The sequence below is a fragment of the Daldinia decipiens genome (assembly GCF_022478715.1).
Source record: "Daldinia decipiens strain CBS 113046 unplaced genomic scaffold F4813scaffold_3, whole genome shotgun sequence".
Lineage (NCBI taxonomy): Eukaryota > Fungi > Ascomycota > Sordariomycetes > Xylariales > Hypoxylaceae > Daldinia > Daldinia decipiens.
Window position 1 is genome coordinate 1,110,927 of NW_026054546.1, and position 23,118 is coordinate 1,134,044.

At 47.5% G+C, this 23,118-nt stretch overlaps 6 protein-coding genes across 6 annotated transcripts; 2 read left to right on the forward strand and 4 right to left on the reverse strand.

Annotated features, from left to right (window-relative positions):
- Nucleotides 1-94: 94 nt before the first annotated feature.
- F4813DRAFT_346051 (glycoside hydrolase family 105 protein) lies at nucleotides 95-1,985 on the reverse strand. The gene has a single exon (XM_049241816.1). It carries the CDS (start codon nucleotides 1,713-1,715, stop codon nucleotides 633-635), a length of 1,083 nt encoding a protein of 360 aa, XP_049103839.1. The 5' UTR covers nucleotides 1,716-1,985; the 3' UTR covers nucleotides 95-632.
- Nucleotides 1,986-3,223: 1,238 nt separating this feature from the next.
- Nucleotides 3,224-3,746, forward strand: F4813DRAFT_385546 (uncharacterized protein; the record flags this gene model as incomplete). The annotated part of the gene is made up of 2 exons (XM_049246270.1): nucleotides 3,224-3,283; nucleotides 3,342-3,746. The coding sequence occupies 2 exons, from the start codon at nucleotides 3,224-3,226 to the stop codon at nucleotides 3,744-3,746; spliced, it is 465 nt and encodes a 154-aa protein (XP_049103840.1).
- A 371-nt stretch (nucleotides 3,747-4,117) lies between these two features.
- On the reverse strand, nucleotides 4,118-7,314 carry F4813DRAFT_346056 (alpha/beta-hydrolase). Its single transcript, XM_049241817.1, has 4 exons — nucleotides 6,873-7,314; nucleotides 5,313-6,690; nucleotides 5,084-5,254; nucleotides 4,118-5,035 (listed from the first exon to the last, which is right to left on the reverse strand). Exons 2-4 carry the CDS (start codon nucleotides 6,599-6,601, stop codon nucleotides 4,642-4,644), a joined length of 1,854 nt encoding a protein of 617 aa, XP_049103841.1. The 5' UTR covers nucleotides 6,602-6,690; nucleotides 6,873-7,314; the 3' UTR covers nucleotides 4,118-4,641.
- Nucleotides 7,315-7,786: 472 nt separating this feature from the next.
- F4813DRAFT_346058 (uncharacterized protein) lies at nucleotides 7,787-9,088 on the reverse strand. Its single transcript, XM_049241818.1, has 2 exons — nucleotides 8,538-9,088; nucleotides 7,787-8,466 (listed from the first exon to the last, which is right to left on the reverse strand). The coding sequence occupies exons 1-2, from the start codon at nucleotides 8,992-8,994 to the stop codon at nucleotides 8,258-8,260; spliced, it is 666 nt and encodes a 221-aa protein (XP_049103842.1). The 5' UTR covers nucleotides 8,995-9,088; the 3' UTR covers nucleotides 7,787-8,257.
- Nucleotides 9,089-9,629: 541 nt separating this feature from the next.
- F4813DRAFT_346062 (ribosomal protein L34Ae) lies at nucleotides 9,630-10,720 on the reverse strand. Its single transcript, XM_049241819.1, has 3 exons — nucleotides 10,590-10,720; nucleotides 10,379-10,502; nucleotides 9,630-10,114 (listed from the first exon to the last, which is right to left on the reverse strand). The coding sequence occupies exons 1-3, from the start codon at nucleotides 10,625-10,627 to the stop codon at nucleotides 9,926-9,928; spliced, it is 351 nt and encodes a 116-aa protein (XP_049103843.1). The 5' UTR covers nucleotides 10,628-10,720; the 3' UTR covers nucleotides 9,630-9,925.
- A 464-nt stretch (nucleotides 10,721-11,184) lies between these two features.
- Nucleotides 11,185-19,557, forward strand: F4813DRAFT_378774 (PROCN-domain-containing protein; the record flags this gene model as incomplete). Its single annotated transcript, XM_049245372.1, has 25 exons — nucleotides 11,185-11,254; nucleotides 11,291-11,418; nucleotides 11,464-11,484; nucleotides 11,515-11,527; nucleotides 11,570-11,702; nucleotides 11,748-11,811; nucleotides 11,842-11,860; nucleotides 11,900-11,926; nucleotides 11,966-12,066; nucleotides 12,109-12,188; nucleotides 12,234-12,345; nucleotides 12,379-12,573; nucleotides 12,610-12,657; nucleotides 12,691-12,780; nucleotides 12,829-12,873; nucleotides 12,904-13,047; nucleotides 13,081-13,200; nucleotides 13,243-13,321; nucleotides 13,355-13,419; nucleotides 13,459-13,620; nucleotides 13,651-16,043; nucleotides 16,155-16,272; nucleotides 16,936-19,327; nucleotides 19,358-19,443; nucleotides 19,483-19,557. 25 exons carry the CDS (start codon nucleotides 11,185-11,187, stop codon nucleotides 19,555-19,557), a joined length of 6,780 nt encoding a protein of 2,259 aa, XP_049103844.1.
- Between the last annotated feature and the right edge of the window lie 3,561 nt (nucleotides 19,558-23,118).

Sequence of the window (23,118 nt, forward strand, 5' to 3'; positions counted from 1 at the left end):
CGGGTATCTCCGATCGCGTCTCCGTTTTTTTCTTTTCTTTTTCATAAACAGCAAATCTCCGAGCTCAAGAACTTAAATCTTTAGCTTTGCGATACAATATTAACTTACATAGTACCGACCGTTAGCACAACCATACATACCTAACCTAAGCATTCTCTTTTCCCTGTGCACGAATAACTTGATTCTTCAATTCTGTCACCGGCAGCGTAGTATCAAGACCTAAATGCCTTGATTTACCCCTGTCCTTTTCCGACGTGTCGAAGTTTCGAAGCTTCTACGTAACTTGGCCGTGAAGACGCGATTATGACGTTTAAAAAGCAGATTACCCAGATCACACCACAGCACAAGATCTTCTCTATTCCCTATCTACCGGGTTTCAGAGCAAGCTTTATTACATACCTCCGAGTGATATCTATGCCTTCAATTATGGTGCGAGTTTCTATAATAAGACTAATGTAACAGGCCTAGCGGTCATGCCGTCAACCTATTGAATTAGGTAGTTATTAGAACCTAACGTCTTTCCATCTCATAAGCCGCAAGCATGAAAGCTCCAGCTCCCCTGTGGTCGTTTTCGACCAGGGGTATCGAGATGTAATACTTCGCCAGTCACGATCAGCATACATACATCAGTTTCATAGACATTGAGGTAGGTAAATAATATCAGAACTTACCTCGTAAGTTCCATTACTACCCAGGGAACCAACTTCTACGGTCCCTTCCCAATTTAGAGGACCCTTGTCATCTGTTTTCACGAACTTCTCTATAAGTCCATGGTACGCCTTGAGCGCAGGCTCGAGATACTCGCTCTCGTCAAGTAAGCCCAACCGGATACCCTTCAGCCAACCAAAGGTGAACATGGCCGAAGCGCTACTCTCGATGTAGTTCCCTGGTGCTCCCGGGTACGGCTCGCTCATGATGAGCCACCAGTTACTAGAAGCCTCATCCTGTGCTTTCTTCAGACCCGCCGCGAGCGTCGTGAAGTAGCGGGTGAGCCGTTTGCGGCCAGGATGGCGCGGTGGAAATAAAGGAATAACTTCAAGCAGACTCATAAAATACCAACCGACAGCTCTATTCCATACCAACGGCGCGGCACCCGTCACGGGGTCTGCCCATACTGCTTGCTTGCTCTCGTCGTACCCGTGAACCAAGAGATTCGATGTCCGATTCCGCGTGTGCGCATCGATATTATCGAATTGGCGCGCAATGTCGTCCCACGCAGTCTCGTTCTCCGCGTCAAACAAGCGCGTCCACTTCGCGTAGAAGCTGTCCGCCATGAAGATGCCGTCGAGCCACATCTGGTTGGGGTAGTTGGGCTGGCGATGCCAGAAACCGCCGGTAGCAGTCCGTGGGTGCCTGTTTAACTGTGCGCGGATGATGCCCGCGGCGTTCTTATATTTTGCGAGCCCCGTACGTTCGTACCACCATAGGATGTTGTTGCCAATCCGATAGTTATCTAAAGAATAGAATTCGCTTTTCCAGTCCTTGATTGTGCCGTTTTCTAGGACTACTGGGCCATCGATCTGCCCCCGATACCACTCTGCATACGTCTCGTTCTGAGTAAGCACATATGCCGCTTCGTATCCTGAATATAGAGTTGCTTCGCTATAGCCTTGGGTGGGTTTAACGCCGTGTTGGATAAACGAGTCTGCTGTCCACGCTAGATACGACGCCGAGGCCGTAGCCCCCGTAGCAAAAGCAAGGAATATAGACCTCATATTAACAGATCTCTACTGGAGATGTAGTGCTATATCACTTTATAAGAAGTAACATCCTTCCGGGCTTTTTTTATTTTCTAAACGATCAGGTTTTATGCCATGGAGAAATACCAAGACAACCATTTATCGACATAATTTCGTTTCGAACTATTAGGTAGCATTCACCGAATGGCCTATCGCCTACCCCAACTATGCAATTCCCACCTGTCGGCTCGCTATTTATGGAGATAACTAGCAACGTCTTGTGGATTAATATAACCTATAGGTGGGAAAATTAGTATTATTCGGAGCATCATTACGGTAATGACCTTTATCATTCTAAATATTCAACCCGGCGTCATGAGCACCTATGTGTCGTCAGATCACGGTGGTTTCCCATCCAAAATCAACAAAATCGCAAGTTTATAATTGATTCCAGAAAATAATTAAAAAACGGGGTCGCGACTTATGCTCGATATTCGACCGTAGTATATCGTGGCATCCTCTTCATCTAACCTAGGTAAGTACTCTTCTCATCATGTCTTAGCCACTTATAACTATACTAATGTATACTTTTTAGAGGGTAAGGATGATAGGAAGAGGGTTGAAGCTGGAAAACCGAGAAATATAAGTCTCATTATGAACTAAGCCATTGCCTAGTGAACGAAAGAACTGCCTGATCTTCGAGACCCTACCTATGTAGGTAGTTATACAACTGCCATGGGTGGCCTTCCCTAATTTCATAGTTCTTCACGCCTTGATAGTTGCGTAAAGAACCTTCGGCCCTTTACAAGCACTATCGAACCTTATATGAAGCTGGGTTTAGAAAAAGAGCCCGTTGAAAACGTATACCTTCGCTTATACTCTTACGGGACAACACGGCAAGGAGAGTCTATAGCGGCCATGATATCCAAAACCTCAGTCTATGGCCAATATCGATGTCTTCAAGCTTTATCGTTAAACTTGAGTATGAATTAGGTAACTAGCTATCTCAGAGGAGCAATGGAGAGATATGCGTATTGCATGTTCAGCTTAGGAACAAAGAAAAGGTGTCTACCTAACAACCATACAATCATTTTATGCCCGAGGGACATCCATAGGTTTGTTTAAACAATTCGGTTTCATTCAATAGGTATTGTAACACCTAGAGTTTTACAATAATAACACTATGACTGTAGTAACACAGTTGTCTCACAGGAGACGTGAACACACTCACTATAAGACTTCTCGGTTTGTCACGCACGTACCTATTCATCTATTATCACATGTAGTATCTCGATAATGCATGTCGGCAAGTTACGTGCCACTCTCCAGTAGCTAATTCTTCTTCACTGGTAAATATTTAAAGTTTCCACCGAGTTAATTGTTGATTCTACCTCCTCCTTTAAACCAAACACGACCGGCATCTTCTACGTGCATCTCGGGATTTCAGAGGAGAACCACATGCTCATAATATATCAATCTATATTTTAACTTCTCAGTTACTCTTCACATCACCATCAATAACCCATATCTACTAGCCCAACACAATGAGCGTCGCGGCCCTTACTCTCCGCCAACGCGGTTGGAGACTCCTTACCACTATTCTAGTAAGCCCACATCAACATCTAAGTCCTTCTATTAACACAGCTACTAACTGTCCCCGAGGCTCCCCGCGCGTATCAGCACAGATCTACCTCATGGGTCGCATGGGAGCAGCCCAACCCTGCTCTCTACACGCCACCCCATGCGGCCCCAAGCAGTGCGAGCCGGCAAGCAACCAGCAACTCCCAGGGCACACGCAATGTTAGAGAGGCCGGCACCATACCAGAAACCGCTACGATCGTGACGCGCAGCCAGGAAATATCCACATCAGGGAAAATACCCCCTCCGTCCATCCAAGCAAACGCCAGCCGTATCCCCTATTCCCACACGCGCTCTATCCAGACTCGATCCGACAACACGCCGCTGCTCCCCACTACCCTCCTACGAATCCCCGGCGTTGCCGCGACCTGGCCGGGCGAGGCGCCCAAACATCCGGACCAGCCGAGAGTTCGGAAGCATGCTAGGTAGGCAGTTTCGCCCACGAGAATGCGAGTCCTCGACGTGAAGGAGTTGCGCAATCGTAAACCCGGAATGTTTTAGAGCGTCTCGGCAGTGACGAGAAGTTGGGCTCAGGCTTCAGCGACGCATAGAGTATCGCGATGATGCGCTAGGGGGAATATAAGGGGGGAGGGGGAATGTTCACCCCCGAGTAGGCTTTTCGCATTACTCTCAGGTTGGATTCCTCGGAGGAGATACGATGGTTTCTTCCGGAATCTCGTTACATCGCGTACGTTCATTCACTTTATGATACCCCTCTGTTTTTATTTAGGGTAAAATAATGAGCGACGTTTTCTTTAGTGCAATGAACCATGAGCAAGTCAGGTACCTAAATATGTGAAGTGATGTGACAGGTATTTTCTATCTCGCATCTGTAAACTAAAAACACTAAGCTGTGGAAATCTCTGGGTGCGATTAAAATTAATGTGATCTGCATTGTAACAAACTACGGCCAAGGACTTTACGTTGCTGGTATTCACACTCGTCGCAATTGGAACCTACACTACCTGCTGTAAGCTCATCCGTCTCTTTACCTTCTAGCTTAGTCTCACACATACAACCTGACAGGTAAATCCACAATAAAACCCCCGAGCACAGAAATAACGTAGAGTAAACCAAATAGTTAGTCCTCTATTGGGTAAACGCCTACACGTCGAGATACAAACGCTCCGGTAGTCGTACAGAGTGGGCTCTAGAAAAGAAGGAGAAGATAGAAAAAAGCATAGCAATAAACCCTCATCCCTACAGCTCATACACCTAGTTCCTAGTTCTAAACCCGAGATTTAAAATACCCTCAAATACCAAACCAATTCCGATGAAGAAGAGTGCCTGCTAGACCCAGAGATGCGATGAGATAAATCTACGATTACTTCCGTATGGCGGGAGCGTAGCGAACGTACAAGCGATCGAGGAAGTGAGAATGTCTGATACCATTTGGTCGTTTGACCGCGAACTCTTCGATGGCCTGCTGGACTCCGTATCCGCAACGTTCGACGAGATAGCACACGACGAAGTAACCAGTGCGGTTGAATCCGTAGTGACAATGGACGCCGATAAAAGACTGCTCATCTGCCGCACGCTCCGCTTGCTCCACCCGGATCTGGTCCACCAATTTGATAAAACTGGCCACCTCCGTATCTGTTGGTGGGATTTTAGATACCGTCGGGAACTTGTGGTACTTGATCCCTTCTCCAAAACTTTTGGGGTCGTACACCGGATCTGCATGACTTATATCAATAATATCTTTAATTATGTCGCCCCTGAAGAGAGTTAATAAAAATCCATCCGTCGTAGTTTGCGACACATACCATTTAGCCGTGAAGACTTTAGGGGAATGCTCTTCGTCGACCTCGCGGAGTGTCTTCATCGCGCGAAAGACTCCTCCGATGGGCTTAGAAACGGGTTGGACGCTTTTCCACTTGGCAAGATTTTTAACGTCCCACTTGCCGTCGCGCGAGAGATGTTGTAGCTGCCACCCCCTATTCGTGATAAGTTAAGCAGATGAGAGAATTAGACTGATGTAAAGAGTAAACCTACAGCGAAAATCGACCGGTGATGTGATCATTCATAAAGTCGCCTATTAGCCCTGCTAAAGTGCGAACCGTGGTTGGCATGTAAAGCATAGCGTGTCCAGCTGGCAACAATGTGACTTTAATGATCTTGGCCGGGTGCTGGGGTTGTGGGGGAATACCGCCGATGGAGTCCTGGTCCCTAGGCGTGGTAGGGTCTTCATAATGCTCTTCTACGTTTGACGTTTGCTGCTGCTTCCGTTTAAAATCATCGTCGGTAATCGCCTCGATCGATTCCGGCATGTGTGCTTGTGGTGCCGATGTAGTGTTCACTGGGGCTGCGGCGTCCACAATTGCACCCACTTCGCTAGTGTTAGACATATCCTCAGGGGAACTACCTTCCGAGGTTGCCGATTCGAGAAGACTGCGAATCTTTTCTATTTCTGTAGGCGGCGTGACGGTATCATACTCGCCACCAATAAGATAGACCGGAATATTGAGGCCGGCCCAAGTGGGTTCGCCAAACATACCCCCGACGAATTTGCCGTCTTTAGAATATGTCGGCAATGCGCCCCACGCCATTCGACGGAACACCGGAGTCCGACTTCCATTATTAAACTTGTCTTGGAGCTGCCGGGCCTCGAGGTCTGCCCCGGGGCCGACAAAACGCTTAACGCTGGCGCTCTCGGGGCCGCCCCATCTATCCCAAGCCCGCCAGAGATTGAAGATGAAATCTGGAAGCGAAAGTAGCATGCGAATGTTACGCACTGCCCGCCGCGGTGGTGGCCCGGACACGGGGCATACTGCGATTAATCCCATCACATGGGAAGGAGGCCGTAAGTAGAACGCAGACTGCTTGTTAGCAATTCTTGCCGCAATCGCAGTCCCCATGCTATGGGCGATTAGGACAAGCCCTTGGTCCTTCTCCCGATAGCCATCGATGACGGTCTCGAGTAAGTCGGTCAGCGCATCTGTTGTATACGCATTCCACGATGTTGGGGCAAACTGGGATAGACCGCATCCGGGCAGATCAACAGCCAGGCAAGATGCGGAGTTGACGAGACTGGTGAGAAGGGGGTGAAATTGGGCGATGGAACCTCCAAGGCCGTGAATAAATACCAAGAGAGGTAACGAAGCTGGATGCCGGGGAAGCTCATCCGCTTTAGGATGGCGTCGATAGAAGACACGAATGCCGGGGTAAGTTATACCACTCCGGTGTGCAGTATATGAGACTACCTTGGAGTGATTCCGGAGCAGCGGGGGGTCTGTGGCGTTCGCATCTTTCGACTCGGCCCCGTTGGCCCGGGTCTTAGCCATTCGATTTCGTAGATACAGAAACCATGCACTCCCCACTAAGATGATAATGAGGCCGGGGGCGTTTCGCCCGTCTCCGACGAAAGCGTAGGCTGCGTTGGAATAAGCCATTGGGAACAATTCAATCCTGCGATAATGAAAATGTACGAGATGAAGCAATTATTAACGAAAGACACGATGCGCCCAGAGTGGCAATAGCAGTGGACCTTGACCGAGTCGCGCACCATTTTAGGGAGATGTAAGGAGATCAATTGAATACGCGAATGTGACTTACCACTGAAAAGTTCTTGCGGTCAAAATAATGAGCACGGTAATGGGAACCCACGAATTTAATGTGTATTGTAAATAACACCCGAAGGTCGAAGGTATCGTTGTAAGTGATGATCCGAGTTTATTAGTCCCTCCCTCTAAGAGAGACGAGATCGCATGCGACTCATGCAATATTCAGGTAATGTTCCCACGATAGATCGCAATATCGGCTCAAGATGATTCACACGTTGGGCTGCAACCAGCAAAGAAGATAATGAAAATGAGATAACGAGGCTGGCCCCCCTAGAGAAATATATATACGGTGGTACGATGCGAGACAAATAAAAAACAATGAATTGTCAGATAATTCGAGATCTAATAATAAGATATAACCCGTTTGGTTATAGTTGTACAGCATACATGTGAAGTGAGCGATTCAATGGAACATTGAATTGTCGACTGATACGGTACGGAATACCTTTGAAGCTAAGCTAAACTCTTAGCACCCGAGGAGCCAAGACCAATTATACACATCGCATATCGGGCGAGAGAGTCATACCTAACTCGATACCTATCCCCTTCAGCCACTGAATCGTCATAGCGCCTCAACGTGTTCCCCAAGAAGGCTGTCATTGGACTGTCACCATTAACCAATTAGAATCTTAAGAAATTGCTAGATCAGCCACAACATGCAAGGCTGGCCTAGGTTTGATTAAATGTCTAAGTCCGGGTTTGGCTTAGATGAGACATTAAGACGCTTAAGGCAACCTCAAAAGACGAAAAAGAGGCATTTGTGGATTAAATTTAAAAGCTGTGCTCTTCTAGAATATTAAATGACTCAAGCTTAAAATTTTTAGTGCTCCCCGACTCTTTCGCCAAGACGGCGACGAGCTATCCGTTTGAATCATCTTCACACAAAATCGTGGTACAATAACAAGATTCCATACGAGTTTTCTTAATATTCATATCCAGATAGGATCTGGTAGGTTATATACGATATTGGGTTTTTTTCTAAGTGTATCGATGAAATAACAGCGTTGACGATTTACTTAAACGTCCCTCCCAACTCGAGTCGTGCTAACGCGTATATCCGAGTCGTATTTGAATTTTCGTATAATATACATGCCCCATATGTAGTACAATATAGTACATTTTTGCCTCAACCTCCTGCCTATGTTAGGTAGTTTTGTTAGTTAGACTATCATATTTGCGTGTCCATAGGCTTAGACGCAGACAATGCTATAGCCTAGGATGAGACTAAAGCAACGGCCCAACCCATATCTATCAACCGAATAAGACCATCATATAAAGTGATGATACTGTAAAACGCATAATTCTTTATGCTCTTACCTCCATATCCAAGTGAACCGTACGGGCGTGACAGTTATAACGAACGACCATATGCATCGCTCAAGCAGCGCCCACGCCCTCCCTCCAGCCAATGGGTATCAGCGCAGCCGCGATATCGTTGACTCCCCTCTCCGTAGCCAGCAAGTTGTACTGCGCAGCCGCATTCCGCGTGTCCAAAATCTCTACCCTCATACCTAAGCTGCTAATATGCCTCCTCAGTTCCGGACTTATGGGGCGGATATCCGGACCGAGGCCCAGTATTAATAAATCTACGGGCTACTAGTTAGCAACAAGCTCACCGATATATAACTTAGATACCTATATTTCCCTCGCCTCTTACCTGGTCGGGGCCACAGCAGTCCAAACAATCCGAAGGTTTCATTCGGCACCTCCCACTGCCCCTTCTTATTCAGCAGTCGTTTCTCGCCGCGAGGAGCCCACGGGCGCCATTTGAAGGCTTCACCGTTAATTAAGAGGACGCCGGAGCCGTCGGAAACTCCTGCGCCGCTGTTGAGGCGGAAGCCGTTCGACATGCACACGTCTACGGAAGTGGCGGGCACGGGCGTATTGCCCAGCACATCTAGGGATGAGAGGTCGGCACGGGACGGCTCCTCGTCTGCACGGCGCGATGCGGTAGTGTGGAACTGCGATGCTGCATACGGGAAAACTCTGCAGTCGGCTGCAGTGCGGAGGGTATTATTTGCTGCGGGTAGTGGCCAGCGGCTTTGAAGGCCCGGCTGTCGTAAAATCGTGGTCAGTCGATTCAAAGGCCGACAAGCTCGTGTTGCAGAAGCCATGGCCGTAATTTATTTTGTTAGCTTCTAGTAGGAAATTCCATCGCGCTCTATTCCTTGAACAACTTGGAGTTTTCTCTCTTTCATTCGGAGGAACTGAAAGCTTGCGCAAAAAAGATGGTGGGTTGAACGTCATCATTTTGGAGAAAGCTCGTACAGTATATACACTTGTGGTTCACACTGTGCATTATCCTTACAAGTACATATCCTGTTGTGATTGTAGTTTTGGATAATTTTATATTAGATGTTTTTACAATTTTATACTAGTTAGGATATGTTATTGAATTGGAATGAAGGCATAAAGAAATAACTCTCAAATTTGATACAATATTATGTGGTGCATTTAAGAGCAGTGTTTAAAGAAATACTAGACTCATTAGATAGCGACGGTACCCTTTCGTATTTATTTCAAAGGAGACACTTATTATTCGTGCATAGGCTGTTTTGGGAAATCTAGAAATTTTCATTTACGTATTATTTACGTATTAGCTAAGCTCAGAGGTACATACGGTCTCGTAATAGAAACTACTAGTATGGAAACTATAGCGACAGGGCTCTTGTGCGTTGGAAATACTACGATTCGGGAAGGACGCTTGTGTTCTCCTTATTCGAAAATAAGGGGAGCGTATCAAAGCAATACGGACATGCCCTGAGAGTTGCGGCAACGCGGTCTAAGTTAGACTAGAAAATAGCCTATGTCTATTAAGTCGTGGTATTCGTATCACAGCATAGTGGATGTGAGAAATGAGATGAATAGTGGTAGTCCTGATGTCGTTTATACCATTCCGATCATCTAGATCATGAGAAGAAGCCCTAGAAGCCCTAGAAACAGATACAGGCTATTCGGTAGCCGTTCGCATGATATGCAGCCCTGTCCCTCTGAACACCAAATCAAAGAAGGCCGAACCATTCCATCCCAGAGTCATTCGGTACTTTATTTCTTCTTGGAACCCTCGCTCTGCTCCTTCAGCACCTTCTTGACAATCTTTTGCTCCTCGATCAGGAAAGCGCGCACGATCCTGTCTCGCACACAGTTACCGCATCTTGAACCACCGTACGCTCGCTGGACGGTCTTCTTAGGGTGGGAGATCTGAGAGTATTCACGGGGTCGGAGGGCAGGAATCTGGTATAAGTAGTTAGTATTGGTTTGATAGGCTCGCACTTGTTTACATGGTGGTCCTGGTAGGTGATTTGTCCAACGTAAAATCTATGTTCTAAGTGGAAAAGAGTTGCGCAAATTCGATCCTGTGCTGGTAATACCGAATTGTTTCGGCCAGAGAGAAACACGATAGCTGTTGTTGCAGGAGTCGGTGTTGATTCGAATTTTCCTAGGCTCCCTTCTCGGTTTCCCCCCTAAGATAACCAAAAAATAACTGAATGTACTTACACCGGGGAGCTTGATACCACAGTCACCGCATTTCGGGGCGGTTCCTCGCTTCTTGATGTGAAGAGCTCGCAACTGACCACCGGGAGTCTTGACGACACGGGTCTTGTTGGAGGTGGTATTGTACCTTTAAGCGACATGTTAGCTTTACGCGTTCCTAGGAGTAGGAATTATTCGGATTTTATGAATATTTCAATCGAGTTGGGAGACGTACGGGTTGCGACGGCGGTAGGTGACTCGGTTGTTACCCATTTTGACTGATGTTGCTGGTAGAATGGTTTGACTTCTTCCTTTGCAACTTTTTTTGTGAGGGATGAATTTTGGTGTTTTTACGGAACAAATGTGTGGGATGGATCTTTAGCCCGCTTATTGATTAAACCAATGGAAATTGCGATGTGGGGTTTTTGATTTAGCCACAAGCACTAGCCTCTCCTACTCAAAACGCCACCTAGTTTTATCCACGTGACCGCCTGCCGATAAAGCTCATTATGTAATCATTCTAGTCTAACCCCCGGCTTGCCAAAGTCTGGGTGGGGACCAAAAAGTCAGGAAAAATTGCCCCTACATAGTTTAACCTTTGAGGAATTCCATCACTTTAACAACTTTAATCTTCTTTTCGCGTCGGTCAATCAGGGAGACGACGCGCCCGATTACGGCCTTAACTCTAATTTTCCATTTCAGGATTGCTAGGAGCCAACGCCTGTGTCTGGCTGTATTTGGTGTTCCTAGCATCCTCGCGCGACAGATCGCGCCGCGATAGCGACAGCATCTAAAAAAGTCGCGTAATTTCGATATTCATCAACTTGGAGATGTCGTCTTTCCAACCTCCTCCACCTCCTCCTGGATGGGGACCTCCTCCGCCGCCTCCTCCTCCACCAGGTCCTCCATCAGATTTTCTTCCTCCACCGCCTGGAGCTCCAGCTCCTCCCCCCCCTGGATACCGGCCTCCAACCGACCTGCAGACCGCGAAATTTGCGCAGAAGAAGAAGGAATGGCTTCGGAATCAGCGAAATCGCTTTGGAGAGAAGCGCAAGGGAGGCTTCGTGGAGACCCAGAAGGCTGATATGCCTCCTGAGCATCTACGTAAGATCGTGAAGGATATTGGTGACGTTTCTCAGAAAAAGTACACCAGCGACAAGCGAAGCTATCTCGGTGCGTTAAAATTCATGCCGCACGCAGTTATGAAGTTGCTAGAGAACATGCCTATGCCGTGGGAATCGGCAAGGGAAGTTAAGGTGTTGTACCACGTCAACGGATGCCTCACGCTCGTAAACGAGATTCCTCGAGTTATTCCTCCCGTATTCCACGCGCAATGGGCCACGATGTGGTTGACCATGAGAAAGGAGAAGAGTGATCGACGACTATTCAAGAGGATGAGATTCCCGCCGTTTGATGACGAAGAACCTCCGCTGTCTTGGTCGGAGAACATTGAGGACGTGGAACCATTAGAACCCATTCAGATGGAGCTCGACGAGGAAGAAGACGGTGCCGTCTATGAATGGTTTTATGACCATCGGCCCTTAGTTGATACCGAGCACGTCAATGGGCCGAGTTACAAACAGTGGAATCTCACATTACCGCAGATGGCAGCGCTTCACCGACTGAGTCGCCCGTTACTAAGTGAGATATTCGACCAGAACTATTTCTACCTCTTTGATTTGAAGAGTTTCCTTACTGCCAAAGCGTTAAATGTTGCACTACCCGGCGGTCCTCGGTTCGAACCGTTGTACAAGGATATCGATCCGAATGATGAGGACTTTGGGGAGTTCAATGCCATCGACAGAATTATTTTCCGCTTTCCCATCCGAACCGAGTACCGGGTCGCCTATCCTTACCTCTATAACTCTCTTCCTCGAAGCGTCCAGTTTAACTGGTACTCTCACCCCCAAATCGTGTATACTAAGTCTGAAGACCCTAATCTGCCCGCATTCCATTTCGATCCTATGATTAATCCTATCTCTTCCCGCTCGGTTGCGCCAAAGAACATTACTATTAGCCACGAGGACGAGATATTCGGCCCCGGGAACCTCGAAGAGCCCGAAGAGGACACATTCGAGTTGCCAGCTGGCGTTGAGCCTTTCTTAGCCGATGAGGATCTCTACACTGAAGATACATCATCTGCTATTGCCCTCTGGTGGGCTCCCTTCCCATTCGATCGTCGGTCCGGTCGTATGGTGCGTGCACAAGATGTCCCTCTTGTGAAGCAGTGGTACCTTGAGCACTGTCCTCCGAAGCAGCCCGTCAAGGTCCGAGTATCGTATCAGAAGCTCCTCAAGACGTACGTTCTCAATGAGCTTCACAAGAAGAAGCCGAAGGCGCTCAATCGCCAAAGTCTCCTGAAGAGCTTGAAGCAGACCAAGTTCTTCCAGCAGACGACGATTGACTGGGTTGAAGCTGGTCTTCAAGTTTGTCGGCAGGGATTTAACATGTTAAACCTCCTAATTCACCGAAAGAATCTTACATACCTCCATTTGGATTACAACTTTAATCTTAAGCCCGTGAAAACACTAACGACGAAGGAGCGAAAGAAGTCGCGATTCGGAAATGCTTTCCATTTAATGCGTGAAATATTACGCCTGACGAAGCTCATCGTCGACGCACAGGTACAATATCGGTTGGGTAACATTGATGCTTTCCAATTGGCGGATGGTATTCTCTACGCTTTCAACCATGTTGGCCAGCTGACTGGTATGTACCGTTACAAGTATAAGCTCATGCATCAGATCCGGTCGTGCAAAGATCTAAAGCATCTTATCTACTATCGGTTCAACAGCGGGCCCGTTGGTAAGGGCCCTGGATGTGGTTTCTGGGCGCCTGCCTGGCGTGTCTGGCTCTTCTTCATGAGAGGTATCATTCCTCTTCTTGAGCGATGGCTTGGAAACTTGCTATCGCGTCAATTCGAAGGACGCCACAGTAAGGGTGTAGCCAAGACCGTGACCAAGCAACGTGTTGAATCGCACTTCGACCTTGAGCTCCGAGCCTCCGTAATGGCCGATCTAATGGACATGATGCCCGAGGGTATCAAACAGAATAAAGTTAACACTGTTCTTCAACACTTATCCGAAGCCTGGAGGTGTTGGAAGAGTAACATTCCATGGAAAGTTCCCGGCTTACCTGCACCCATTGAAAACATCATTCTCCGCTACGTCAAGTCGAAGGCAGACTGGTGGATTTCTGTTGCTCATTACAATCGTGAGCGTATCCGGCGAGGTGCTACTGTTGATAAGACGGTCGCGAAGAAGAACGTAGGTCGCTTGACACGTCTCTGGCTTAAGGCCGAACAAGAGAGGCAGCATAATTACATGAAGGATGGACCTTATGTATCGTCTGAAGAAGCCGTGGCGATCTACACAACTACGGTGCACTGGCTTGAATCACGGAAGTTTACCCCAATTCCCTTCCCAAGTGTATCGTACAAGCACGATACGAAAATATTAATCCTTGCTCTCGAAAGGCTACGAGAGGCATACTCTGTGAAAGGTCGCCTCAACCAAAGCCAGCGGGAAGAGTTAGCTTTGATTGAGCAGGCTTATGACAGCCCGGGCACTACTCTAGAAAGGATTAAGCGGTTCCTACTTACGCAGCGAGCCTTCAAGGAAGTGCAAATTGATATGAACGATAATTACAGCACTATCAATCCTGTTTACGACATAGAACCGATAGAAAAGATCAGCGATGCCTACCTTGACCAGTATCTTTGGTACCAGGCCGATCAGCGACACCTCTTCCCCGCCTGGATCAAGCCTTCGGATTCTGAGGTGCCACCCTTACTGGTGTATAAGTGGGCCCAGGGCATCAACAACTTAGAAAAAGTTTGGGAGAGTGCGGATGGCGAATGCAATGTGATGATTGAAACTGAGCTCTCAAAGGTCTATGAGAAGATAGATCTGACCCTCCTTAACAGACTCCTAAGATTGATCATGGACCACAACCTGGCAGATTACATTAGCTCGAAGAACAACGTACAGCTAACTTACAAGGACATGAATCATGTTAACAGTTACGGTATGATACGCGGTCTTCAGTTCTCTGGTTTTGTCTTCCAGTACTACGGGCTTGTTCTTGACCTCTTGCTCCTTGGCTTGAACCGAGCTAGCGAAATTGCCGGCCCACCATCCGCCCCTAATGATTTCCTTCAGTTCCGTGACCGTGAGACGGAGACTAAGCATCCTATCCGCTTATATACAAGATATATCGACAAGATATGGGTCTTCCTGCGTTTTTCGGCGGAGGAGTCGCGAGATCTCATTCAACGGTTCCTGACGGAGCAGCCCGATCCAAATTTTGAAAACGTCATCGGTTACAAGAGCAAGAAATGCTGGCCGAGGGATTCCCGCATGCGGTTGATGAGGCACGACGTCAACCTTGGCCGAGCCGTCTTTTGGGATCTGAAGAACCGTCTCCCTCGGTCTGTTACTACGATTGAGTGGGACGATACCTTCGCTAGCGTCTATAGCCGTGATAATCCAAACTTGCTCTTCTCCATGTGTGGATTCGAGGTTCGTATTCTGCCGAAGATCAGGAATCAGAATGATGAGTTCCCTATCAAGGATAGCGTTTGGTCTCTCGTGGACAATACCACGAAGGAGAGGACGGCACACGCCTTCTTACAAGTTACGGAGGAAGACATTCAGAAATTCAACAACAGGATTCGTCAGATTCTTATGTCTTCGGGATCAACAACCTTCACTAAGATCGCCAATAAGTGGAACACAGCCCTCATTGCGCTCTTCACCTACTACCGTGAGGCTGCTGTATCGACGGTCAATCTGTTAGATACTATCGTTAAGTGTGAGACCAAAATCCAAACCCGAGTAAAGATAGGATTGAACTCGAAGATGCCGTCACGTTTTCCCCCGGCCGTTTTCTATACACCAAAGGAGCTGGGTGGTCTCGGAATGATATCTGGTTCGCACATTCTCATCCCAGCTAGCGACAAGCGCTATTCGCAACAGACGGATGTTGGTGTTAGCCACTTCAGAGCTGGTATGACGCATGACGAGGAGACACTCATTCCCAATATTTTTAGATATATCATCCCGTGGGAAGCTGAGTTTATCGATTCGCAGAGAGTTTGGACTGAATACTCTCAGAAGCGATTAGAGGCAAACCAGCAAAACAGACGTTTGACTTTAGAAGACTTGGAGGACAGCTGGGACCGTGGATTGCCTCGTATTAACACTCTGTTCCAAAAGGACAGAAGTACACTCAGTTTCGACAAGGGCTTCCGAACTAGAAGCGAATTCAAGATTTACCAGCTCATGAAGAGCAATCCCTTCTGGTGGACGAGCCAGCGCCACGACGGAAAGCTTTGGAACCTAAACGCATACCGTTCAGATGTCATCCAGGCCCTTGGCGGCGTTGAAACGATCCTTGAGCACACCTTGTTTAAAGCCACGGGCTTCCCTTCTTGGGAGGGTCTGTTCTGGGAGAAGGCCTGTCTTGCTAAAGGGACAAAGCTGCTACGATACGATCACACTCAAATCGCTGTCGAGGACGTCAAGGAGGGGGATCTGCTTCTAGGTCCCGACGGAACACCACGACGCGCTTTCAATATAGTTAATGGCAAGGATCGCCTCTATCGTATTAAGGTCGGAGGCCGTCAGGAAGATCTTGTTGTCACGCCAAACCATATTCTAGTCTTCTATAAGAAGGGTCTCACTAACGAGTATGGAGAATCTAATATTCAAGGACATAGACGAGTGTACAATTCTCACGAACACAAGAAATTCGGCCGTTACCATGCATCATTCCCAAAATCTACCGGTTCAGCAGCCAGGCACTACGAAACGGTCGAAATGACCGCCGCAGAGTTTGCAGCTCTAGAGCCAAAAGAGAGGAACCAATACAAGCTCTTTAGATCTTCTGGCTTCGAATTACCCGAAAAGGCCGTTCCAGTTGACCCGTATTTCCTTGGCCTCTGGCTTGGAGATAAAATACGTGCTAGCATCACAAAGCAGGCCAACTATGAAGCAGAGATTCGAGAATTCTTGGTTAGATTCGCAGTTGAGCTTGACCTTTATGAAAATTCCGACGCCGACCTAGACCTTCTAGATATAACTAGTGAGGAAGAGGAGATTAGCTCCGGAGAAGAAGATGGCTCTGAGGATCATAACCACCAGCATGTCATTCGTCTGCAGACTGGCCAGCGAGCGTATGGAAGTCTGCAACAAGAAGAAGCAGAGCAGTTAGCTAGTCGAATTGTTAACGGTACTACGGATACATCAAGCATCGATGCACTCCTCCAAGCCCTCGGCAAATTTGGCGTTAACCAAAGATGTATCCCTTCTCTATTTATGAGGAACTCACGATCCGTTCGTCTCGCTGTTCTTGCTGGCCTACTCGACACTAACGGCTGGTATATTTCTCCGGAGAACGTGTTTGGTTTCTGTCAAAACGGTCTCGGGCAGTCGGCTCAGTTTTGGGATACTGTTTCCCTTGCACGTTCGCTAGGGTTTAGTGTCTTGACCAAGAAGCAGCACTCTCAATTGTTTGCTGAGATATCCGGAGACCTGAGTGAAATTCCATGCCTCCTCTTGCGAAAGATAGGAGCTACACAGTTCATCCCTCAAACCCATAGTTTTGCTGTCAAGGACATCGCTCTTGAGACGGAAGCTACCGAATGGGCAGGTTTCCGGGTCGACAAAGATCAGCTCTATTTGCGACATGACTATCTTGTGCTCCACAACAGTGGTTTTGAAGAATCCATGAAATTCAAGAAGTTAACCAACGCTCAAAGATCCGGTCTAAACCAGATTCCCAACCGTCGATTTACGCTTTGGTGGTCGCCTACCATCAACCGGGCAAACGTTTATGTTGGTTTCCAAGTCCAACTTGATCTCACAGGTATCTTCTTACACGGTAAGATTCCTACTCTGAAAATTTCCCTCATTCAGATTTTCCGTGCCCACTTGTGGCAGAAGATTCACGAGTCCGTCGTCATGGATTTCTGCCAAGTGTTCGACCAGGAGCTAGAGTCCCTTGGAATCGAGACGGTCCAGAAAGAAACCATTCATCCTCGAAAGTCGTACAAGATGAATAGCTCCTGCGCAGATATCCTACTTTTCGCTAGCAATAAATGGAACGTAACTCGCCCATCTCTTCTGCACGACACCAAGGACATAATCGAGCCTACTACAACTAACAAATTCTGGCTTGATATCCAGCTTCGGTATGGTGACTATGATTCTCACGATATTGAGCGCTATACTCGCGCGAAGTATTTGGATTACACTCAGGACAGCATGAGTATCTACCCATCAGCAACGGGTCTAATGATTGGTATCGATCTTGCTTATAACCTTTACTCCGCCTACGGACAATATTTCCCAGGTCTAAAGGTCCTGGTACAACAGGCTATGGCTAAAATCATGAAAGCCAACCCGGCACTCTACGTTCTCCGTGAACGTATCAGGAAGGGTCTCCAACTCTACGCTTCGGAGAGCAACCAAGAGTTCCTCAACTCTCAGAACTACTCCGAATTGTTCAGTAATCAGACGAAGCTCTTCATCGACGATACCAACGTGTACCGAGTTACTATCCACAAGACCTTCGAAGGTAACTTGACCACGAAGCCAATCAACGGAGCAATTTTCATCTTCAATCCCCGAACTGGCCAATTGTTCCTGAAGATCATTCATACTAGCGTCTGGGCTGGACAAAAGCGTCTCGGTCAACTAGCCAAGTGGAAGACGGCTGAAGAAGTTGCAGCTCTCATCCGATCGCTACCAGTTGAAGAACAGCCGAAGGAGCTCATCGTTACTCGTAAAGGCCTACTAGATCCTCTAGAGGTTCACTTGTTAGATTTCCCGAACATCTCTATTCGAGCGTCAGAACTGCAGTTACCCTTCCAGGCGGCAATGAAAGTCGAGAAATTAGGCGATATGATTCTTCGTGCTACGGAACCTCAGATGGTTTTGTTCAACCTCTACGATGAATGGCTTAAGAGCATCTCGTCATACACAGCGTTCTCTCGTCTTGTTCTCATCCTACGTGCACTTCACGTTAACCCGGACAAGACAAAACTCATTCTACGGCCCGACAAGACTGTTATAACTCAAGTGCATCATATTTGGCCCACATTGTCGGATGAAGACTGGATCAAGGTTGAAACACAGCTACGAGATTTGATTCTGCACGACTATGGAAAGAAGAACAATGTGAACGTCTCCAGCTTGACGAGTAGCGAAGTCCGAGACATCATCTTAGGTATGGAGATCTCTGCGCCATCGATGCAACGACAGCAGGCTGCGGAGATTGAGAAGCAGCAGCAGGAGCAGCAGCAAATTACTGCCGTTACCACGAAGACTCAAAACGTCCATGGCGAAGAGCTTATCGTTACCACCACTTCAAGATTTGAACAAGAGAAGTTTTCGTCCAAGACGGAATGGCGTACTAGAGCCATTGCTACCTCAAACCTGCGAACCCGAGCCAACAATATCTACGTCTCGTCTGTTGACAACGATTTGGACGACATTACTTACGTCATGCCTAACAATATCCTGAAGAAGTTTATTACTATTGCCGATCTTCGTGTACAAATTGCAGGGTACCTGTATGGTGTTTCTGCGCCTGATAATGACCAAGTCAAAGAGATTCGTTGTATTGTCATGGTTCCTCAAATAGGTAACCTGCGCTATACCCAAGCGCCTCACCAACTGCCGCAGCACGAATATCTCGCGAGTATGGAACCTCTCGGTGTGATCCACACTATGGCCGGGAACGAACTTCCGTATATGTCTGCGGTTGACGTCACGATGCACGCTCAGAACCTCGACCGGCATCAAAAGCGGGACAAGGAAAAGACGGTGACGATTGATGTATCCTTCACGCCCGGTTCCGTCTCTCTATCTGCTTGGGCGTTGACCCCCGCGGGATACCGATGGGGTGTCGAAAATAAAGATCTCGGCAGCGACTCGCCGGCAGGATTTACAACTTCTATGGGAGTCAAGCGTAAGCTTCTGCTCAGCCCGCGGTACAGAGGATTCTTCCTCGTGCCGGAGGACGGAAAGTGGAACTATAATTTTATGGGTAGTAACTTCATCGGCCTGGAGAAGAAACCGGTACACGTTAAGCTTGACACGCCGCTGCCGTTCTATAACGATCAGCACCGCCCTGAGCACTTCCACGATTTCACAGAGATGGAAGACCCAGGTGTTGACAGAAGCGACAACTTCGCTTAATTACCTTGGCTGTTTTGGGGGGGTGGCTATGGAGGGAAGAGCAAATCGCCATCTATGAATGGGAGATGATAATAGGAATAGGGATGAGATGAAATAATGCATTTCAATGGCATTTCTAAAACCGGCGATGTGATGGTGGGGTGCTTGCCAGTATTCTTCTATGGCGTTTAAGAAAAATGGATTGAATTACGAAGTTCAGGGATAAAGGCTCAGCTCTGACCTAAGAGAGCATTGATGTATTTTCCCATGTTGCTATTTCTATCTGCTTACTTCAAAGGCATTATGCCGGGTCGGTACGTACCTCATTGTAACATCAGCTATATGTTATTATATGTAGTACCTTATGTATACGAGAATGTGATAATACCCCCACAACCATGGACTCGGAACCGAAAGTGCGTGTGCGTGCGTGACTTTGCGATCACCATTATTCCGCATTGCAATATAATCTTGTTCTAAAGGAAGCTTGGGCCCTCTTTCCCCTCCCCAGAATCCTCGAGGGCTAAATGCTACCCAGGTTCGGCCCAGGTACCTATAAGGCATGTACCACGCCGAGCTCGTGCCCGCCCGTCAATTATCAAATGAGGCGGATGTGGAGATCAAGGCTGATAGCCTGCACGATTTTGACAGGCAACCCGCTCGAGCATCGATCTGGATTGCGCACCCGACTCTTGGGTGGAGTAGCGGAGTTTAGCGACTAAGTTGGTTAGGTATATCATGGACTTTTTCTTGATGGACGACGTTATTAGCTCAGGCCAAACCCGGATATGGAATGTAGATGCGGCGCAAAGTGGTTAAGAAAACGGCCGCAGGAAGTTGGTTACATAGAAGCCGTCCCTGGTCCGGTTGGTCGCATCCAGTCGTCTACTACCGTATGCAGGCACTTCGCATGAAAGCTAAGCTATCCTACCCCCAACTTTCGCGCTGATGAACGCAGCGGGGGGGCTCGGCGGCGAACAAGAGGGAAAAAAAAAAAAGAAAAAGAAAAACTGGAGGGTCTCGATCGCTGCCCAATCCCGTAGCGATGTGTACCTAAAATCCTACGAGCTGCTCGCTCACTTAAGCAAGATAGATAACCCCCCAGCCGTCCGTCATCCGTAATCGTCGAATCGATAAATCCTCCGCGCAGGGCGGACAGGGCAGGCCAAGTTCTCCGAGCCTGGCAACTAGCTCGTCGTCCTAGCGCGGGATGAGCATGCGCATGTACTTATACTATAGGACGGGTTAGTACCTAGTTAATAGTAGCTTGATAATCGGCGGGAGAGAAACGAGTGGGTGGGGGGTGATAAGTTGGGTGAGTCTACAAGGGGTGGGGTGGAGAGAGAGGGGGGGGGCTTTAGAACGAAATGCATAGGTAATTGGAGATCAGTAACTGATTGGGAGGGATTCACTCTCTTCTTGCCGCAATGGAGATGAAGAGTTGAGATGAGAGATGCCAGTTTAAGCAAGGAGCTTTGGACACGCGTAGTGCCGAAGTTATGGCGCGGCCGAAATGGGCATACTAAATGGAGCGAAGAGGGTATACGAAAGCAAATTGCTCTTCTTTATGCGTTCATGCGCTCATACCTAGACTCTCGTTCTCGTGTAGATCAGGTTAGATCCTCTTACGGATCCTCTTACGGATCTTATTAGGTTAGATATTTGATCTATTGCTAGCTTTGGCTAGTTAGTCGTTCTGGACTGGGGACAGTACGGAATACAATACATATCTAACCGGATCTCTGGGCGAGCGAGGGTCGTTCAACGGTGCGGAGATTTTCTAGCCAGGGCCATGTACTTCTGTATGTAGGATGTAGGTATGTACCTATGTATGTATGTATGTATGTATGTATGTATGTATGTACATAATGTACTTCATACCCGCTGTCCATGCGCAACAGTTAAGGTCTGTGATCCCCACAATGTACTTAATCTGTCAAGGAGTATTTCCCCAGTGCGATGTGCATTATCGACATGGTTATTCGGCACGCAACCACCTGGAGTGAGGCTGACCTGATGCTGAATAGGTACCTGACGCTGTACCTGACGCTGTACATATAACCATTAACGATTCAGGTAACACCCGGAGCTTCCCGGTTCTTACAGAAATGTATAGCACCAATAAAGTAAAGAGTTGTCAGTTTACTTTGGTTAAAACCTAAGGTCGAATTATTTTGGACGTAATATCAAAGCGATGCAACTTATCTGCACACTAAAATTTGTTGAGATATCCAGCGATGCTCCGTGTAATAGCGGCCAGTCCGATACAATCTCTCCTAACCACAGTTGATCTTTAGTTGTAAGTGCCGATAAACCAGCGGTATAGAGAAGTGGGTCTCTTGGTATAACACGGAGCTCCAATGTGAAAGTGGAGCTTGAAACGGTCCAAAACATGAAGGAGACGGAGACGGAGAGCACTGTATCCATTACGCACGTTACGCGTCTCAAAAATAGAAAACTACAACCTTAGAATCTCCGTAAAAAGAATTGAATCTTGATTACAGGCCACAGGCATTCCGTAAAAGGATTATTGTCTGATGACCAGCTACCCGGTTGTGAAGATCAGGAGACACGGATGTTAGTGGTAGCAACTTGCGAGCGTTAGAAGATACATAGAGCATTGATGAACAATGCCGACTTCCTCGCCGACTTCCTCACCGACATAGATGGACTCCTATCGGAGCTAAGCGCTTAGAGAAACGAATGCATCATCGTATCGTATCGCATCGCATCGCATCGCATCGCGCTACAGCATTGCGCTATGATAAGGAAGTGGAAGTGATGCATAAACCAAGACAAATGTCCTACATCTACATAACTCGTAAATACCTATCAATAAGCTGCATGAATATATCAATATATAAATATACTTCAACTTGAAGCTATCTCCAGCTACGCGATGCTACACGACAGACAAAAAAAGAGCTTTAAGTTGGCTGCATTGTCCCTTGCGTGCATGCAAAGCAGGACATGCTATGGGCCGCAGTGGTCCACCCAAGCGGTCGGATGCAGGGGCCTGAGGGGGGGAATAAGACATAATGGCAGGGTCCTTGAAATAGAATTCTTCTAGAAGAAAGGCCGAGGAGACCGTAATTGACAATGCGTCCTATAATTAACACGCCAATGCCTGCTCTTTATCCGAAAATGGAGATAATGCTCTATTTGTCTTCGCTTCTGTGTAATGCGTCGGTAGTTGTAGGAAAGGGACAGAGTTACATAGGTCTCAGGGGTAAATGTAAGTAAGGGGAAACTAAATTTTGTCCTATGTTAGGTTAGGTTGGGTTAGGTTAGGTGCCTGTTATTCGCTCAGAAACTACAGGTGCCTCCATCTCTATTCCATATGCCCTTTCCTATTCTCCAAAAGAACGGACAAGCAGACAAAAAAAGAAAGATTCAAAATGTTTGATATAACTAATAGTGCTGGGATCTTAATTATTTCCTTCCGTGCATGAAGCAAGGTATGGGTAGCTGGAGAGCTGGAGAGCTGGAGAGCTAGGTAAGGTAGGTACCTAGTGTACGGATTACATACTAAGGTATGTAGGTAGCTACCTACCTATACACTAGGGGGATTTCTAATAATAG

What these genes read in the sequence shown, in the direction of transcription:
- F4813DRAFT_346051 (XM_049241816.1), bottom strand. Translation starts at nt 1,715, where the DNA reads ATGAGGTCTATATTCCTTGCTTTTGCTACGGGGGCTACGGCCTCGGCG.
- F4813DRAFT_346056 (XM_049241817.1), bottom strand. Translation starts at nt 6,601, where the DNA reads ATGGCTAAGACCCGGGCCAACGGGGCCGAGTCGAAAGATGCGAACGCC. An exon ending in ATCACCGGTCGATTTTCGCT is followed by an intron (nt 5,255 to 5,312) that starts GTAGGTTTACTC and finishes TATCACGAATAG; the next exon opens with GGGGTGGCAGCTACAACATC. An exon ending in AAAGTCTTCACGGCTAAATG is followed by an intron (nt 5,036 to 5,083) that starts GTATGTGTCGCA and finishes AACTCTCTTCAG; the next exon opens with GGGCGACATAATTAAAGATA.
- F4813DRAFT_346058 (XM_049241818.1), bottom strand. Translation starts at nt 8,994, where the DNA reads ATGGCTTCTGCAACACGAGCTTGTCGGCCTTTGAATCGACTGACCACG. An exon ending in ACTGCTGTGGCCCCGACCAG is followed by an intron (nt 8,467 to 8,537) that starts GTAAGAGGCGAG and finishes AGTAGCCCGTAG; the next exon opens with ATTTATTAATACTGGGCCTC.
- F4813DRAFT_346062 (XM_049241819.1), bottom strand. Translation starts at nt 10,627, where the DNA reads ATGGGTAACAACCGAGTCACCTACCGCCGTCGCAACCC. An exon ending in ACCTACCGCCGTCGCAACCC is followed by an intron (nt 10,503 to 10,589) that starts GTACGTCTCCCA and finishes TGTCGCTTAAAG; the next exon opens with GTACAATACCACCTCCAACA. An exon ending in GTGGTATCAAGCTCCCCGGT is followed by an intron (nt 10,115 to 10,378) that starts GTAAGTACATTC and finishes TACTTATACCAG; the next exon opens with ATTCCTGCCCTCCGACCCCG.